The 18,321-nt window shown below is 40.1% G+C and overlaps 2 protein-coding genes across 3 annotated transcripts; one reads left to right on the top strand and one right to left on the bottom strand.

Moving 5' to 3' along the window:
- Window positions 1-3,015: 3,015 nt before the first annotated feature.
- Window positions 3,016-3,730, top strand: Sf3b6 (splicing factor 3b subunit 6). The gene has a single exon (XM_090154322.1). The coding sequence runs from the start codon at window positions 3,285-3,287 to the stop codon at window positions 3,645-3,647; it is 363 nt and encodes a 120-aa protein (XP_090010448.1). The 5' UTR covers window positions 3,016-3,284; the 3' UTR covers window positions 3,648-3,730.
- A 9-nt stretch (window positions 3,731-3,739) lies between these two features.
- On the bottom strand, window positions 3,740-18,253 carry Lpin (phosphatidate phosphatase LPIN). Of its 2 annotated transcripts, none has more exons than XM_090154319.1 (16): window positions 17,967-18,253; window positions 11,982-12,198; window positions 11,016-11,120; window positions 10,368-10,932; window positions 9,565-9,880; window positions 9,275-9,477; window positions 9,039-9,201; window positions 8,561-8,737; window positions 8,255-8,489; window positions 8,034-8,159; window positions 6,850-7,098; window positions 6,635-6,783; window positions 6,325-6,564; window positions 6,147-6,264; window positions 5,816-5,919; window positions 3,740-5,175 (listed from the first exon to the last, which is right to left on the bottom strand). In XM_090154319.1, exons 2-16 carry the CDS (start codon window positions 12,159-12,161, stop codon window positions 4,956-4,958), a joined length of 3,150 nt encoding a protein of 1,049 aa, XP_090010445.1. In that variant the 5' UTR covers window positions 12,162-12,198; window positions 17,967-18,253; the 3' UTR covers window positions 3,740-4,955. The 2 variants fall into 2 exon arrangements, with proteins under 2 accessions (XP_090010445.1, XP_090010446.1); XM_090154320.1 differs by lacking the exon at window positions 17,967-18,253 and adding an exon at window positions 12,594-12,734.
- Between the last annotated feature and the right edge of the window lie 68 nt (window positions 18,254-18,321).

The raw sequence follows: 18,321 nt of genomic DNA on the forward strand, positions 1-18,321 counted from the left end.
CCATGCTCATACGCCACTGCCCCAAGTCTGGTCCCAGGTCCGATGGTTCAAGACGGGAGTTCTCGCACCGAAGCTTCTCACGCTACAGAAGGGGGCTCATCTTATCACCAACCAATGGGACGTTGTGGAGTGCCTAGCCTCCAAAGCTGCAACGAATATTCATCCTCCCCCGGACCTCTCGCCGGATCAAGCCGGAGCCTTTTCTAGCACGTCCGCCGGCCGGAACTCTACAGCGTCATCTCCGGGCTTCACAACACGGCCCTGGGCGCGGATAACACCTCGAACCTACTCCTTAAAAACACCACCCCAGCGTTTCGCGCAGCTCTACTCAGGCTCTACAACCGTCTCCGGACCGAAGGCTTCATGCCCTTGCGGTGGAAACATGCGATTCTTCATCCCATACTCAAGTTGAACAAACCAACCAGAGACCTCAATTCCTACAGGCACATCTCCCTCCTTCCGAACCTGGGCAAGATCTACGAGCGGCTTGTTCTAGGTTGACTTACTTGGTTTTTGGAGGTAAATCATGTGCTCCCACCAGAGCAATCAGGTAAAGGCCGCAGAGCGACCGATAACGCCCTCCGGCTGGTCACCGCTGCCAATGTTTGGCTGTTTTCCTCGACTTAAAAGATGCCTTTGGGAGTGTTCACCATCGGGCGCTACTCTACAAGCTCCAACGCCGAGGCCTCGAGGGAAACCTCCTCCGCTGGGTGGAAAGCTTTTTGGACGGCCATTCCTTCCAAGTCCGGGCCAATGGCAAACTCTCAAAGCCGTACTCGGTTACCCGCGGCGTGCCGCAGGGCAGTGCAATCAGTCCCCTCTTATTCTGCGTCATGCTCGACGGCATTCCCGAGCTATGCCCTAGGCCTATGGACCAAGGGGCCCATGCGGACGACATCGGGTCACGGATTTGCGGTCCAAACCTCAGCCGCCTCTTCCCTGCCATGCAGCTTGCTCTCGATAACATCTCAAGTTATGGGATCACCTGGGGGCTAAATTTCCAACCATTGAAATGTCAGTACATGGTCATCACCAAATTGAAGCAGGTCCAGGCAGGCTTCCACCTCACGCTTGGGCGCATTGCCCTCACTCGAGTCTCGTCCTATCGGTATCTAGGAGCGCTGATCAACGACAAGCTGTCCTGGTCTCCACACGTAGAGGTCCTTGTCGCTTCTTCGCTGAAGCGGCTTAACCTTCTGAGAGCCGTCTCCGCGACTCGCTGGGGGGGCGGGAAGGAAGGTCCTTCGCCTTTTCTACACGCACCTCCTTCGCTCTCGGCTGGATTACTCCAGTTCTCTCTACGCTTCGGCCACAGCTACCACGCTCAGCAAACTAGACAAGGTTCAAAATGCCACTCTCCGGGTCATCCTAGGTGTTCACCGTCCACTCCCATCCAGCTAATGGAATCGGAGAGACCTCTTGGATCTTTTTACCATCGCTCCCTGCGGAGCGTCTGACACACCCGATTTCTACCCAGCCTTCTTGCGGTCTACCCTACCTTCACTGGAGATCATCGAGGACCGTTTCCCACCGGGCCGTCTTCCCTTTCCCCTTCAAGCGTGGCGCCTGGCCTAGGAGTACAATCTCATATGGCTTCTTCACTACTCCGGGGATCATCTCCCTCGTTTGCGAACACCGGTGTGGGAACCACCAGTGGCCACGATCATTCCCCGTTGACTTTCATCTACCAAGGGAGACCTAGCATCTGACGCGCTTCGCCAACTCTTTTTTGCGACCCTCGAACCTTACGCCAATGAAGCCACGGTCATCTATACGGACGGCTCGCTCTCCCCGGACTCGGGTGTTGCTGGTGCGGCTTTCGCCATTCCCGCCCTCGGTGTCGGCTCGAGGTCCTTCGTGGACTCCGGGCATCCTATCAACAGGGTCGAGCTCCTCGCTATCCAGATGGCTCTCTCCTACGCGGTGGCAGGAGTGCGAGGTGCGTTGGTCATCTGTTCCGACTCCCGGAGTGCCCTCAGCCAACTTATGACGCGCTCTACTGATCCGGTGGTCACCATCATCCATGACCTATGTGACAATTTTTCCAGCCCCGTCACTTTCCTGTGGTGCCCAGCTCACGTAGGAGTGCCAAGCAACGAAACGGCTGACACACTTGCCGGGGTCACTCAGCTTCAACGCCCTCAGTGGGTGCACTTCCTCCTTCCCTCGACACTCTCGGAGCTAAAGAGTGTCTATGGGCGGACGATCACCACTTCATGGACTCGCACCTGGCGGTCTCTCTCAGCCCAGTGGCCCCTCCTAGCAGCGAAGCCAAACCCTGACTCTCGCGCCGTTCTTGCCTTTCGACTTTCCCGGCTTGAGGACACCCTTCTCGCGCGGCTTGGTTGAGGCAGACTTCCCACCAAGGCGACTCTTCATCGTTTCGGGCTTCGGCAATCCGACTCCTGCCCTAGGTGTGCAGTGCGGGAAGACGACGTGCATGTCCTGTTCGTTTGTGTTCCTCAAACTAGAATGGTATAGAATTTATGGGAGTTTTCAAGAATAGCGCCCCCTCCTATATATTAGTTTTGATTGTGTTATATTGTAGCATTTTTTGCAAGGAATCTATTGCCATTAAAAAAATTAAGAAATTAATACTTAAAGAAATATATTTAATTAAAAATTGTCCCCAGCCCCGTTCTTTATAATCATCGCGGGTGCATATATAAACTCCACGTACTAACATCGTATCTAATTAAATCGTACCTACTGACAATAAATAGAACTTTGAAATTATATATAATTTTAAATTAACTATATCCCCTTAAGTTTTAATTTCTGAAAAATAATTTTAACAGCAATAGATTCCTTGCAAAATATGCTATTATATAGCACAATCAACACAAATATATAGGAGGGGGCGCTATTCTTGAAAATAGCCGAATTTATTTAACAGGGAAGTATTCCGACAAAATTAAATTTACCGCCTATTTTTCAATGATTAGATAACGCATACTGGCTGCCATCTGTCGGGAAAGCTTAGAAAGCTACTAAGCCAGTAATATTTCAATAAAATATAACAACGAACGCGTAGTTTATTGATATAAAAAAAAAGATATAAAAGACTTCAATTTTTTGGTTTTAAAAGTAATCCAGTATTTGTTCGTACCCATAATTTAAAGAAGAAAGAGTTTTTAAGAAAAGTTTAAACGAATACTTGTGTGCGCTTTCACGTAATTAGAAAATAACATTGTCGTAGCCAAGGCTTAGACTTTACAAGTTTTGTAGAATCTTCTATCTTCCATACTTTATAAAACAAAACTAAGAACAAAGAGCCAACCATCATGGCTATGCAAAGAAAAGCAAATGTGCGTCTGCCACCGGAGGTAAATAGAGTGTTGTATGTTAGAAATTTGCCCTATAAAATAAGTGCGGAAGAAATGTATGATATCTTTGGGAAATACGGGGCTATCAGGCAGATTCGGGTAGGCAACACTCCGGAAACAAGAGGAACAGCGTTTGTTGTGTATGAAGATATATTTGATGCAAAAAATGCTTGCGATCACTTATCAGGATTCAACGTCTGTAACCGCTACCTTGTTGTACTTTATTACCAATCAAATAAGGCATTCAAAAAGATTGACCAAGATAAAAAGAAAGATGAGATTGACAGAGTTAAAAAGAAGTATGGTGTGTCAACGGATTAATGTGGATGTCAACCAAAATGTATACTTTTGTTCACAGACATTGTTTCGTAATAAAATGTATGTATCCTCTTAATAAGGCTATATGAATCAAATTATTTTATAACACCAACTGGCTTTGATTTTATTGCCAAAAACAAGTACAAAAATGGGAGAAATTTTTCCAAAATTTTACAAAGAAATATCCAGTCAAGGCATATTTAACTATTATAATGGCATCCATGAATATGTAATTATTGTTGTCGGATAATGTAAACAACCAGAAGTCTTACTCTTTTAATAGCAAGCAATCAATAAATTAACAAGTGACTAGTGACCATTTGCACAAAAGGTGTTCTCATCATACGCAAGATTAACGATATTTTTAATACCCTGTCACAATCACAATATTAGAAATAAATTTTTTTTATCACATTAATCGTAAAATAATCATTCATTTATACACAACTTGCGAATAATGTATTTTCAAAATTGCCTTACTAAACAATGGAATGGCTTTGATCTTACATTCAAGAATAAGTGTTTAAAACACATGGACGGGAATATAGCTAAAGTTATGGAATGAAAAATTGGTGGGGGTTTAAATAACTAGGTTTCAATCCTTCAATTTTTTTCTAAAAAGATTTTTGGGATACCACTTTCACTTTAAACACTATAATAAAATTGAAAGGTTACGTATAACCCACTATGTACAATAATCTAAAAATACCAGGGAAAAATATCAACTGTTATATTTTTTGCAAAAGACAATATTAGCTACAAAAAATATTTCCTTTTCCTTCAAAATTGGTACTTCATAAATTTTACTGTTATTAAATGTGATGCACATTTAGCTATTTCATTCGCTACACTCGCTAATTAAATGCGTTATCCATGTCATTTTACAATATACGACTTAGTAAATTACTAAAATTAATTATTTAATGAGAAATTGAAAAACAAACTAAATGAGTAGATAATTGAAAAAACAAAACCTAAACGAGTAAAATAAAAATAAAGGCTAATTTAAGTATTTTCATAGTGCTTAATTCAAATTAAATAATTGAAAAACTATAATAGATTTCTTTTTGTTCAGAATTGAAATTTACTCTAAAAGATTTACTAAAATTAAATATATTTATACTGTATCATTCATACGACAAAAGTGAGAAGTTACGTTGAGAATTATGTATAGTTTGTCCAAACCTAAATCTGGAAACTTCACTAAACAACGGGAAACTTCACATATATATAAAAAATATATAACAAAAACATTTACATGTACTAAAATTGTGCGAAAATGTTGATAGTGGTTTATTTGGTTTTACGGGTTTACTTTTTATCAGCAATTGCTGGGCTAGATTTGGTGCCAACTGTGTTGATATTTGTAAAAGACCCGCTGGGTGTCACAGAAGGTACGGGTAGCCGCCAATATGTAAATGAACTGTATTGTTCAGGAGCTACAAAATTGGTGGATAAATGGCCATTGACCGATTTGCGACGTTCCAGAGGTGGAAATACGTGATCTACCACATCACTCAGTCTTGTGTAACTATTTAGTAAAAAAAACACATTTAATGTTTTGGATTTTTAGTTTTTTACACATGTTATTTGGCTCAAATGGAGTATTACCCTATCGGGGATGATCAAGCTCCTGTCAATACTCACTCTGGCACTACAGTCCATAATGTAGCAGAAATTTTATCATCCTGTTGAAATTATGCAGCAGGTTTTTCTACTACGTTATAGACTGTTGCATAATGAGTAATTATTGACGGATTCTAGAATAGCTAAGCATGACTAATATTTGTAAGCTCTGCACCTAAAACAAGCAAGTAATTTATACCAAAAAAAGGGAAAAATTGAAGTACAGCGGCCTTTTTTTTAAAAAAATTTTTTAGGTGATACAATAGAGTTTGACTCGGACATTGAGAGGGAGGTTTTATTTGGTGAATTGATTGCATTTAACACAATCAAAACCCTTCCCTTTTATCATGGAAAATACCACAAGGCTACCAAAAATTAATTTAAAAATTAAACTAGTATCTTGCGACAAAATAAAAGCCAGTTAGACCAAATGAAAACTAAATATTTTAAAACTGAGATAACAGCAAGGGACGTACCCATAAAACAAGCGCCTTGTATAAATACTATATAGTAGAAAGCTAACTGATAACAAAATCAGCACTTACGAAGATTCAAAAGTTTGAATGAGTTCAGACTTAAGTTCTCCCCTGTGGTTTATTGTGAAAATTCGTGTGATGGGAATATCAACCGCTCTATAAGCCCACGTATCCTAAAAACAAATAAGATAATTTAAAATACAATAGGGTAAAGAGTGAAAAGAATAACTATCAATATTAATCAGAAAAATTAAATTTAAACTTAAGTGCGGATGACACTACACTTTATCATTTACTAACTCAAAACCCTATCGATATATATAACAGTGATAAATGGCTCGCATATCAAGGTTGACAAAAATATATTTGACAAGATAAGGAAAATATTGGTAAAACTCACGTTAATTTTGTTTCCAAAACCAGCATAAAATGAATTGGGCATATCCTTAGGGAATAAATCCTTTATACTAGTCAGGCAACTAATTTTAAAAATCTCTGGTTTCTTCTCTATAACTTCCCTGCAATATTAAATTTGCAAAGTTAGACCTCACATGGTTCCAAATGTAACAATACAATACCTATGAAAAGCATTGATGAGTGAGGTAGGAGACAGGAGTAATGGTCCATCCGGCAGACACAAGTCCCCTTGTCTCACATTCCTTAAGTATTCTTTAGTAACTCTGGCTTGGCCAATGGCCCTGGCAGACAGGTACAAAAAGTGGTAGCCATTCTTCCTAATCTTGGTGAAAAGTTGAGCTACACCCGATTGGGCCCAATCATTACCGATGATTGGCAAAATGTGACCTAAAACATCTGACCTATTCAAAATGAGCAATAAAAAAATTAATACAGACAATTTAAAAACCGCAAGGTCGTTTGGAAGCATACTTGGTAATTGTTCCATCTATATCAGAAATGACTATTTTATCATCGTAATTCCATAAGTAAATGTAACATTTACACCTAGTAGTCCCCTGATAGGCTGTTGTCACGCTAAACTCCACTTCATTGGCTCCGTCTTTAAGGTTAAGGCTAGCCTATTGGTTAAAATCTGGTTGGTTAGGATCATTACCAACTCTCGTAAATGTTTGAAGTATCTATACCAGTTCATCGGTTGATAGGAATAAAGTTTTCTTGTATTTTTCACTCCTCTTGCCAGCCTCAATTGACTCGGCGTCACTGTCTACATTGACTGACGTCAGGTTCAAATTGGTGGGTTCAGTTGAGGTGCCAGTTGACTCTTGTCGCGGAGGAATGGATAGTGGACTTTTGTAGGATCTGGCTTTGTTGCCATTGGGCGGCGTTAACGACTCTAATTTCCCACTGTGTTCTAAGTCCGAGAGACCAGATATCTAAGAAACAAAATTTGGGATTACCCTGTGTTATAATTGGCGTTTTATCTATTAATATACAATATATAACAAATAGTAAGCGTATCAAAATTTAAACTTATTTTTTATTATGAAATCTCAAAGTTAGTTTTATGTAGGCTGGTTAACTGGCTGTTCATAGAACTTGTATGAGCTTTGGCAAGTGTAAGATTTATCTGTTGGTTTTTCGGTGTTAAAATAAGACTCCAGTTAAAAATAAAACAGGTTTTATTTAAAAATAAAAAAGACAGTGCAACAGCTGCCTTGAAGATCAGAAAGGGCGCTGGTGATGTAGTTCAAACTGTAAAATTCCAGCCTTCAAACTGGATTTTAGAGTTTTTTCTCTTTCTCCAAAGAGCAGTCAGCAATTGAATGCTAGCATAATCGTTCCACTAATAAAAGGCGTTGAGAAAAGAATAAGTTTCGAATCTTAAATCCTTTTGAACAACTTCTTGCAACTTTCCTCAATTAATATAAATCAATTAACAAGGTCATTTTAAATAGGTAATTACTAAATAGAATATACATTTGGCACCATAGTTAGTCTTTTATATTTCAGCTTATACCCATTTATATAGACATCGAAAAGTTTATTGTCACAAAACCAGTTTTATACCCTTGGAATACTAGATAGTGTGGTTATTTCGTGGTTGATTGCATTTTGGACTACGTATTTTCCTCAAGAAATAACGTTTCTATGTAATACTTAATAGCACCATTTTTTATTTAGTAAATTTGAGATGGAAGGGTGGGTGTATATATCAAAATGCTTGAAATTATTTGGGTTCTATTCTAGTGACTGGGTAAGAAAATTTAGAGATTAGAAATTCTAATCATCACAGAAAAATACTATACAGATAAATTACATAAGTGCTTACAGATAGAGATACCACGTACAACTATTAGTATTTCTTTACCTCGCTTTGATCTTTCTTTATATTATCGGATTCAACTGTAGACCGCCTCCAAGACCACCAAGACGAGTAGGATGTCTTCTTTTTCTTCTTTGGCATGTGTTCTGATAGTAGCGTCACCACAGCTTTCTGTTAAAGTGAAATTAATAAGGGAAAATGTAAAGTGTTAGAGATGGTTATAGATTTGATGACTCGTCCGGCTTAAAGTTTATAAGTATAGTTACTTCAGTTAGAGGTCTCTGAAACAACGCTAGAGACAGTAGCATGGGTCCAGCCGCCTGCCAATTATAAAATTTTCCACCCATTCTCAAGACTAGATTGGGATTGTGGAGCAAAGATGGTTTTTCACAGAAGTCATCGTAGGTGACGACAAACTGCAAGAACCTTTCATGAGGGATATCGCCATTATATTCCTGTAGCCCTCCACATAGTGACAGCTCTAAATCATTGTAATACTTGCTAAAAATTCAAAGAATATTAAGACTCCTAAACCATTTTCCTTCAAAGGCTGTTCTAAGTAACATGTATACCTAGTGTATTCGAAAATGGAGGGTCGTTCTTCGGAATCGCTATCAACGCACATGGGTCCACCTATGGCACCCTCTACGCTGTTGGGCGAATGAGGCAGAGATGGACCATTGCCAGACTCTGTATCTTCGTCTTTAATCGACATCTCTTTGTCATTCAAAGGTCTCTCGTAGTGCGACCTGCAAAATTGAAAAAGATGGCATACACACTTTCCAAAATGATTCCGTTTCGCTGGATATCAAAGCGGGAAATGGCATTCAGTAATGAAAGGATCTCTTTACAAAAAATAGAAAGTACCAATGTTGAAACCGAAGGTTTGTACACGACCTTCCGCGGCAATTAAAAGGTTTTATTTAAAACAAATGGCTGAATGCCAAACAAAAGAAAAGTTTAAACGGCATAGGCGAGAATTTTGGGAAGAAGGGATAGGATGGCAACAATACAGGTTACTCTGAAAGAATACACTCTAGACGCTCTAACCTGAATTTGGGAAAGTAGAGAGCGGCAACTTCAGGGTCTAGTTCGTCAGGGTTTAGCTCGTCTAAAAAGATCCCTTCGCTCTCTGGAGCGTGACGCATCTTTTTAGTGGTCCTCATAAAACTCAACATACCACCCAACATTGACCGCTTGTCCATTTCACCTCCTGTTTCAACAAAAAAAGTACCATCGGGATGAGAACGCGTATAAAGTGACGGTTTGGAAAACGGTGGTCGTACCTTCCTGCTTGATTTCCAATTGACCAGAAGTTTGCTCGACGACGGAACCCTTCCGCCATTCTCTCATTTTGTCGCTTGGCACCGACGGTAATTCACCCCAACCCCAGCTTATCTGACCCATCTCAGTTTGGCTCATCGCGTCGTGTTTTTGCCTCTCGAACTCCGAATCCGACTTGGGGCTCGGCGGACGAGAACCCGCTGGGCTGCCAATTGCGAATGTTTATATTTTTTTACATTTCATAGTCAGGATTAGATTAGGGTGAGTATTTATAAACGAAGCGTCTATGTACCTAGTAATGGGAGTAACGTCTCCGTCGCTGAAAGGGTGAAATTCTCCGGCGAAAGTGGCGGAAAGTTTTTTGCTTTTCCAACTGTACGGCAAATCGTGAATGGGAAGAGAAGAGGAAAGGGGCAGGCTGAACGAGCGGCTAATGTAGATCGGGGACGATCTGCTCAGCTGCTCTTTCTTGAAGTCTTCGTCGTCATCCTCCATGTGGAAGATTTCGTCCAAGTCTCGTCGATGAGGTTTCTTCAGTTTGTGACTGTGCGGGGTTTCCTGATCCGTCGAGGCGCTACCTCGCGAATCGGAACGTTCTCTACCTACATCTGGCGAAATTAAGGAACAAGGATTTTAAGAATTTGGATCGGAAGTGGCTCGAAAATCGGCCCAATTTCATAACCTTCGTTTCCAATAGTTTGTAAGGAATTAAAAGTCGCTGGTTTACTTGCGCCTATGGTGTTGTCTTGGCTATTATCCCAAGTTAGTTTATTAAAATGCTAAAGATCATCTTTAATTTTGCGTACAGTTTTCATTGGTTAGACGCTTTAGCGCCTGCTGCCGTCGGAAGGGGAAAATTCGGAAATTTCCTTCCCCCTTTCCGTAAAACTTTCAGTGTAAAGGTTCGTCCAATGAAATTTGTACACAACACTGTGTTAGCGTGTTTAAAGGATAGCTGCGTTCTCCTTGTGTGGGGTGCTGCGTTTGTTCTAGTTCCAATCAAGCCAACTGAATCGCGTCTACGGTAGAGGTAGGAAACGAAGGTGAGGAACGGAGCAATTTGCATGATTAGGCGTAGAATATAATTCGACTAACTGATGACGCAAGCGATGTCCCGACTGGAGCGCGTCTTCCGTTTGATCATGGACTTTTTCTTCCTCTTCCTTTTGACTTTGTCGGTGGACGCCTCGTCGTTCCTTTGATCGTTGGCGCCTTCGTCTTGGCTCTCGTCGTCGCCTCGCGCGGCCAAAGAGCTATTGTTACTATTATTCAGTTTACTACCGTCCTCGTATTTCAGCGGGTCGGGGTTTTTCAAAGACACGACGACCTTGTCGGCTTTGTTATTATTCGCGTCGCCGCTGCGAACGTCACTAGACGCCGTTTGGGGCTCGATTTTAATGGGCACAAAGTCAGTCACTAAGGGGCTACTCCCGTTATTAGTATTGTAAGAGTCATTTTGGTTGGATTCCATCTGGAGCACGACGCACTCTACGCTGCGAGCGACCGTTATTGTCCCGTCACAGCTGGCGACAATCGTCTCTTGTTTTTTGCTGAGGGTGGCTTTGCGCTCCTGAAACTCCATTTCGAGTTTCATCTTTTCTAATTCCGCTCCGATGTCGGTCGCCGGTGGGATGGGAGACGTTGCCAAGTTATCCGGGATCTGTTGACATTTATATACACACAGCCATGAGTATCGCCAAAACCCTATTATTTCTTCGTTAAAAATAAATTATCTCAACTGACCAAATCGGAATAGTCTCCGGTGACCTCCTCGACGAAAAAGGCTTCCCCGCTTTCTCCTAATTTCATGTGGATGTCGATGGGCTCGCCGTTTACCTCAATGTCAACCTGTTAATTTTAACGGCTCCATTGAACACGCAACGCAAAACAAAAACCGCGCGGATAGGAAACACGATTTTGGGAATTTTTAAATCAGTTTGAAAATCCCAAAATATAAACAAAATTATTCTTAAAATCTGGGTGAACATTAATTCTGAAATCCGAAAATCTTAACTAAAATTATTTTTAAAATCTGGGTGATATTGAAATCCCTAAATCTGAGCAAAAAATAGTACAAACCCTCAGCGAAAGATAGTAAACAATCCCAAAATCTGAACGAAAACATTAAAATCCCAAAATCTGAACGAAAATATTAAAATCCCAAAACCTGAACGAAAATATTAAAATCCCAAAATCCTTAAGACTAAAATTAATTCTAAAATCTGGGCGAACCGTAATCATAAAATCAAGTAAAAACCCTTAAAATCGTAACGGAAATCACACTAGGATATCAGAAATCACTACCAGATTCAAAACCCCGTACACAGAATTCTCCAAATGTGCAACCCATCGATACAAACCGACCATATAGGGGTGACGCTTTTAAATAAAAACTTTCCCAATCCTACTTTTTTGTTTTCTTTGGTAACACTCGCAATCAACGCGCGAAACTCCAACCCCCGCTCTTTCAATCCAACAAAAATATTTCTCTCGACTGACAAAGAGTTTTTGATTATTCCCACATATGGCAGACAAGGCCATCGCAACGGGGAGCTGTAAGCGCAAAAATCTCACACCCAACGACATTATATAACGATATTTGCTCTTACCCTTGCCACGGGCCCCTGCAAATATAGGATTCCCCCCTTTTACATTTATAACCATCAAACTATGGCAACTGCCTTAAACGTTAAATGTTAAAAAACTTACGATTTTCTCCCGACTTCGAAGCACTCCGATTTTCCCGAAACGAACGTGAAAAGGAGAACTTTTCAAAGATCCATCGGGCTGACGGATTACGACAACGTCAATCGCGCCCGTTAACGTCGCCGAGTTAATTTCGTTGTAGAAATCTCGAAAGTTAGTGATGAACTTCCCGATGTAATTCATCTTGCGGATTTTTAAGTCCTCGCGCTACGGCAAGATCCTACAAAATGAGTAAAAATGACTGGTTTAACAAAAATGGAGGAATAGAAAAGGACGTTATCTCGGAAAACAAATTGCGACAAGATACGAATTGACTATCGCAAAACACGTTGTGTAAAAGCACGCAACTACACAGCTACTTTTTCGAACAGATACCGAAAAAAATAAAAGTTTCCGATTTGATAAAAATGGGGGCAAAATAAAGATTACGGGACCCTCGGAGCGACGACTATGGGCATTGTGGATATTAACAAAAACATGTAAATTTAATTTTAACGCACAAGGAACGCCAGAGGGAACCTGACAGGCGACATATTTCGAAATTCGACCTATAAAACCGGGAAGTTCTTGGAAATGAAAAAGTGCTGGTGGAAAAACAATAATATACCAACTTGCCATAGTCATTCAATCATTTTTCCTAATTAATATTACAATTAACGTAATGAAGCGGGGGAAAACAAGGTACGTAAAACGAAATATAGAAGAGCTTAAGATAGAGATAATATAAATTACACCTTCCGCTACTCTGGGTTTTTAGCAAATTAATGAATGATGGAGACAACCCTTCGCGTTAGTTATACGCGAAAAGCGCGGAGGGGGAAGCGGCATTTATCTAGGTCACGCACACCCCCGAAGCGGCCAATGGAAACGACGATTCCGAATGACGTAAAGTCACACCACCAGAAAAGACCAGCGGCGGGATTGCGATTCTGAAACGCTACAGGCTGTCACGCGGGCGTTTCGAGCGTCAGGAATTCTATGGGCGGGGATGTACTGTACCCAAGGACGAAATGTTTAAGCTGGTGTTTTGCACTGAAGATGTATTTTGGCAAAAACAACCGAAACTATAGAGTGCAGTCCTCATTTAACCCTAACTATACAATCAACGGGGATATTCTCTGGCTCTGCAACCGATAAACAAGCCTAAAAGCGTCATCACAACGTTCAAGGACTAACTCTGGCAGTTTCAACAACAATGACACATCCGTTATTATTTCCCAGAAATAATAGAAGCGTTACTTTTCCCCTTATTTACGTTCGATGGCTTAGTGCAATAGCCACGGGATATTACAGGCGTTGCTTTCTATATTATACTATAGGTCCGACTATACCTAATCATAAATAAAAATACAAACAATATCAAATTATAAACATTAAGTGATTTATCAATAAGATTATCAACCTTCTTACGGGGGGGGGGGAGGCTTCAAAAGTTTCTACAGAATTTTACCAAGTAATTTTTCATACAAAAGCTCGTCATTTTTATCTATAAATTTCGATATGATTACATTCAAGGTTTTGTAGATAGTTTTATCGCGAAAGCGAGAAAGTATCGAATAAACACCAGTTCAATTTGGAGGTCAAGTTTAGACAAACGCTCCAAATTATAACGTTCTTTCTTATATAGTAACAGCGTTACTTTTAGAGTAAAGTGCGATCCCGTCACACGTAGCCTTTGACAGCGCCTCGCTAGGGGGAGATTTTATTCTTGTTATGACGTCACTCCGTTACTAGCTCTCAGTAAAATATTCCCCAAAGTTACACACTTATGGAACAATATTATAGACTTATGGTATAAATGATGGATCGAAGAAGTTCATATTCCGGCCACCAGGTTTTTTCAGAAGCTAAGGGTGATTGGCGCCAAGTACGTAGCACGTGTTAGAAAAATATTTATCGATTTAGTTTCGACTCCCTTTAACCTAGGAGCAACAAACACAAGGAGAATGCAGCTAGCCTTTAAACACACTTGTTGTGTACAAATTTCATTACGGGCGGTGGGGGGGAAGACCACTTCAGAATTTTCCTTCCGACGGCAGCAGGCGCTAAAGCGTCTAACCAATGAAAAATGCACGACCTTTGACGGGTTGCGTTCTCCTTGTGTGTGGTGCTGTGTTTGTTGCTTCTAGCTTTAACTGTGTTTAATAAAATGCTGACTACATTTAACAACTATAATTTAAGCATGTTCACTCAAGCGTATACAGAATGCTGAGTTTCCCCTTGCCGCAACTCGCGCATTCCAGCGACACCCCGACTGTATTGGGGGTTTGGGTGCCATTCACAAATTATGTAGCACGGTAAAGGTAGAACTGGAAGAGTCGCTGAAATGTTAAGTAACATATTGCAATTTCAAACCATAATCCTAACTTTTAATGAAAATTTAATACTACTAGGTTCTCATTTATTAAAGATTAGGTTATTAATACTTAAAAGTTAAAAAGCTTATTGTAAAATGGAATATTTTCTAGTTTATTGCTATTACACCACACTTCTGATGAGGCAATTGAAACATTGGCTACGTGCGAATAAAGGGGGTGGGGAAATCGAACCACTGGCTCCGTGCGAATAAAGGGGGTGGGGAAATCGAACCACTGGCTCCGTGCGAATAAAGGGGGTGGGGAAATCGAACCACTGGCTCCGTGCGAATAAAGGGGGTGGGGAAATCGAACCACTGGCTCCGTGCGAATAAAGGGGGTGGGGAAATCGAACCACTGGCTCCGTGCGAATAAAGGGGGTGGGGAAATCGAACCACTGGCTCCGTGCGAATAAAGGGGGTGGGGAAATCGAACCACTGGCTCCGTGCGAACGAAGGGGGTGGGGAAATCGAACCACTGGCTCCGTGCGAACGAAGGGGGTGGGGAAATCGAACCACTGGCTCCGTGCGAACGAAGGGGGTGGGGAAATCGAACCACTGGCTCCGTGCGAACGAAGGGGGTGGGGAAATCGAACCACTGGCTCCGTGCGAACGAAGGGGGTGGGGAAATCGAACCACTGGCTCCGTGCGAACGAAAGGGGTGGGGAAATCGAACCACTGGCTCCGTGCGAATAAATGGGGTGGGGAAATCGAACCACTGGCTCCGTGCGAATAAATGGGGTGGGGAAATCGAACCACTGGCTCCGTGCGAACGAAGGGGACAATTCCAAATTTACAACACCAGTTAAAATGTTTTTATTAAATTAAATTTTGATACGAAAACAAGAAAAAATGGTTTTGTTAAATAAACTTGTGTATACGTAATTACTTATCCAGTATCAGATACTAAAGATATAAACACAACGTTGTAAAAATCAAAATTATGTTTATGTGCTTATCATAAAATATTTTAAATTGCACGAAACCATTTATACAATTTAAGACACCGCCACACTTTTCGGTCACAAATTGTCTGACAAAAGCTTATTATCTCGGTATATTTGAAACGTTAATCAAATTCAAGGTTTTAGTGAGAGAAATGTACGTAGATAAACCGAGCTTTTTAAAATAAGGAGGGGGGGGAGTAAACACGAACGATAATGGCTACATGACCGAATATCTCCTTAAGCTGGAACCACTTTTAATTTGCTCCACGTACAATATATCAAAACTGGGAAAATACCAAGGATACGTTCAGGGACACCGGTTGAAAGATATGACACTTTCCGGCTACGACTGGTTTTCAAAGTTTGTTGCCTAGGCTAGTCATTTCTCGACCGCCACATATTGTAGCCTTTATGATATTTCTATAAGCACACTCATACGCGTAGGCTAGTTTGAAACCAGGACCGTAGCTGGGCGGCTGCCCCGGGCGCCGTTCGCGCGATAGGGTATAGGGGCGCCAAATTTGGTCCATATTATTATATTAGGGGGCGCCAAAATTGCAGCTCGCCCCTGGCGCCATTTTCTCTAGCTACGGCCCTGTTTGAAACTAATCGTAAGAGGCCTGTTCCTCCGAACGGAAAAGCGAGGAGCTAGCCACTTAAGAAATCTGGTGTACAAGTAGCGAGAAATCGAACGATTATTTCAGGAAATACAGAAAACTGCAAGAAATAAGTAAAATTTAAAAAAATCCGGATAATAAGAGGGAACCCTTATAAATATATTGGCGGGGGGAATCTGGATAAATATTGTGGGGATATCTCACGAAGTATCGAGAAACCCACGAATACAATGAAGAAATATTAGAAATATTTGGAAATCAGAAATAAAGTTTTCCGAAGTGATTAGCCTCACGCGGAAAAGAATGCACTTCGAAAATCAAGCTTATTCTTTCCCAAGATATTTAGTTTTGTCAAGAATCAATGTATAAAAACAGACACTTTAAAAAAACAAAGGAACGTACGCTAGTTTCTATAAGTTTAATTGGTTTCAAATATCGTTTAGCAAGTACCTGTTGGAACGTCTAGATCTTGGAAATTTAGAAGGCACGAACAGCTGTGAATTTGACGTACAGACGTTTATATTGCTAAAATTTGTCTCTAGACGTTGTTGGTTTAAGAAATGTACCTTACAAAAATACTTAAAAGGGGTAAGAAGTATTTTAAAATTAGATAATATATATTGGAAAAATCATTTATTAATTAGTGCTTATTCCTATACCATGTAATTTTTACATTTTACACGTTTTATTTTTATGGCCTAATTGGATCTCTCGTATGAAATATATTCTAAGCTTCTGGTAGTAATAAAAATTTGTTCCATGAAATGATACTAGAATATCTATCCTCCAACCGTGTGTGCTACTAGCACTTTGACGACAGTTTTAGCAGTATAATGACTACTATATGCCCTCATTTGATAGCACAACTAATATATTTAACTTTATAGTTAACAGTGGATGATAGTAATTAGTATTTACTGGGCTGACCATAAATCCAGCCTCCCCCCAGTGGTTTATAAATCACAAGAACAGATCAAAGCAACTTATAAATAAAAATTACTATTATTGGTCTGCGAATTAATTTGTTCTCATTACCAGTACGCCATATCGCCCTACTAGCCTACATAAATTTTAATAGTACAACAGCTTATAGAATAAGAGTGGTTCATGTTATACAACTACATGTGGGTGAACTTAAAAATTATGTTGAAAAGACATCACGCAGTTTACAAAAACCATCTTTCTTTATATATTTATAAAGAATATATATATATATATATATAAGATTCAGCTGGTTTCTTTAGTGATGTCAAAAAATAATAATCAACAAGAATTTTCTGTTACTTCGTGTAATAGTTTTTCAGAATTTGCAAACCTATCACTTGGTAAGGTTCTACCTTCATTGTTATATAAAAGATAATTTTCACTGATAATTCCAGATTTCATTGTAATCATGATGATGTTCTCACAGATTAACAATCAGGGTGTAGAACCTGGCATTATGCCAAATTCTATTCTTGCCTACATATATTATTACATGCCATTTCCTTATGTTATAAAACAAACATGGGGGGGGGGGGGGAGCTGACTAAGCAAACCTGGTAGGCTGGCTGTCATTTCAAAATTTTAAGAGTAAGAAATAGATCTAAATCATGTGAAAGAAGTTTCAAATTCCTAGTATTTACACAACTTTATAGGAGCTTATAACTTTAGATAAATATTTGACAAATTACATTATAATTTGTTCCATTCTCGGAAAAACTACAGGTGCATAATAACTAGATGACATTTGTTTTAACAAAACAGCTCATCCTTTTGGAAACGAGCCAATCCGTTAATCTTTCAGAACGCATGTACATTTGCCTAAAGTAAAATTACCCATTTTAATAGAGTAATGATAGGCCAATGACTTTAAGGAAAACTTACTCAGTTATTAATAATCATTAAAACATAATTATTAAAGATAACATTCCGTCCATAGCTAAATGGGGTTACTAAAACTAAATATCCTCTTAATTTCTCCAAGGCATTGTGTACTTTGAGTTAATCATAATTGTGGGGACATTAAAGCTTCGCAAAATTTTGGCAGCTATTTGTCGCTATACTTTAACGAAAAATCGAAATTACTTACCCAAAATACAACTCAATACTGAATCACTCAAATTAATATTAGCCTAGGAGGCTAAGTCGGCACGTCGCCAAGGCCCGAAAATGACAAGCTCAAGTTAATTACGCAACACACAACGAAGACACTAGAGGCCTCGTAAAGAAGCCTTTACAAGGTTTCATTCCAGATATTTTAGGTAACATTATACTACATTCGAGCAAAATATTATACTTCACACATATAAAATTATTTCTTTAAATAAATTAATTCAAAGAGGAATTTGGGAACACCAGTTTCCCTGCACCTCTCACGAACGCGATTCATCAAAATAATGACGTTCGAGTTCGACGTTTTCAACCCGAAACAAACGTCCAACTGG

Source organism: Leiobunum rupestre, chromosome 7 (genome assembly GCF_980474605.1).
Source record: "Leiobunum rupestre chromosome 7, qqLeiRupe1.1.hap1, whole genome shotgun sequence".
NCBI classification, from domain to species: Eukaryota; Metazoa; Arthropoda; class Arachnida; order Opiliones; family Sclerosomatidae; genus Leiobunum; species Leiobunum rupestre.

Bases quoted from the DNA above. Each gene is read 5' to 3' on its own strand.
- Sf3b6 (XM_090154322.1), top strand. From the start codon at position 3,285: ATGGCTATGCAAAGAAAAGCAAATGTGCGTCTGCCACCGGAGGTAAAT.
- Lpin (XM_090154319.1), bottom strand. From the start codon at position 12,161: ATGAATTACATCGGGAAGTTCATCACTAACTTTCGAGATTTCTACAAC. The intron at 6,565-6,634 runs GTATGCTTCCAA...CATTTTGAATAG, and splicing joins ATAGATGGAACAATTACCAA to GTCAGATGTTTTAGGTCACA. The intron at 5,176-5,815 runs GTAAGTGCTGAT...TTTACTAAATAG, and splicing joins ATTCAAACTTTTGAATCTTC to TTACACAAGACTGAGTGATG.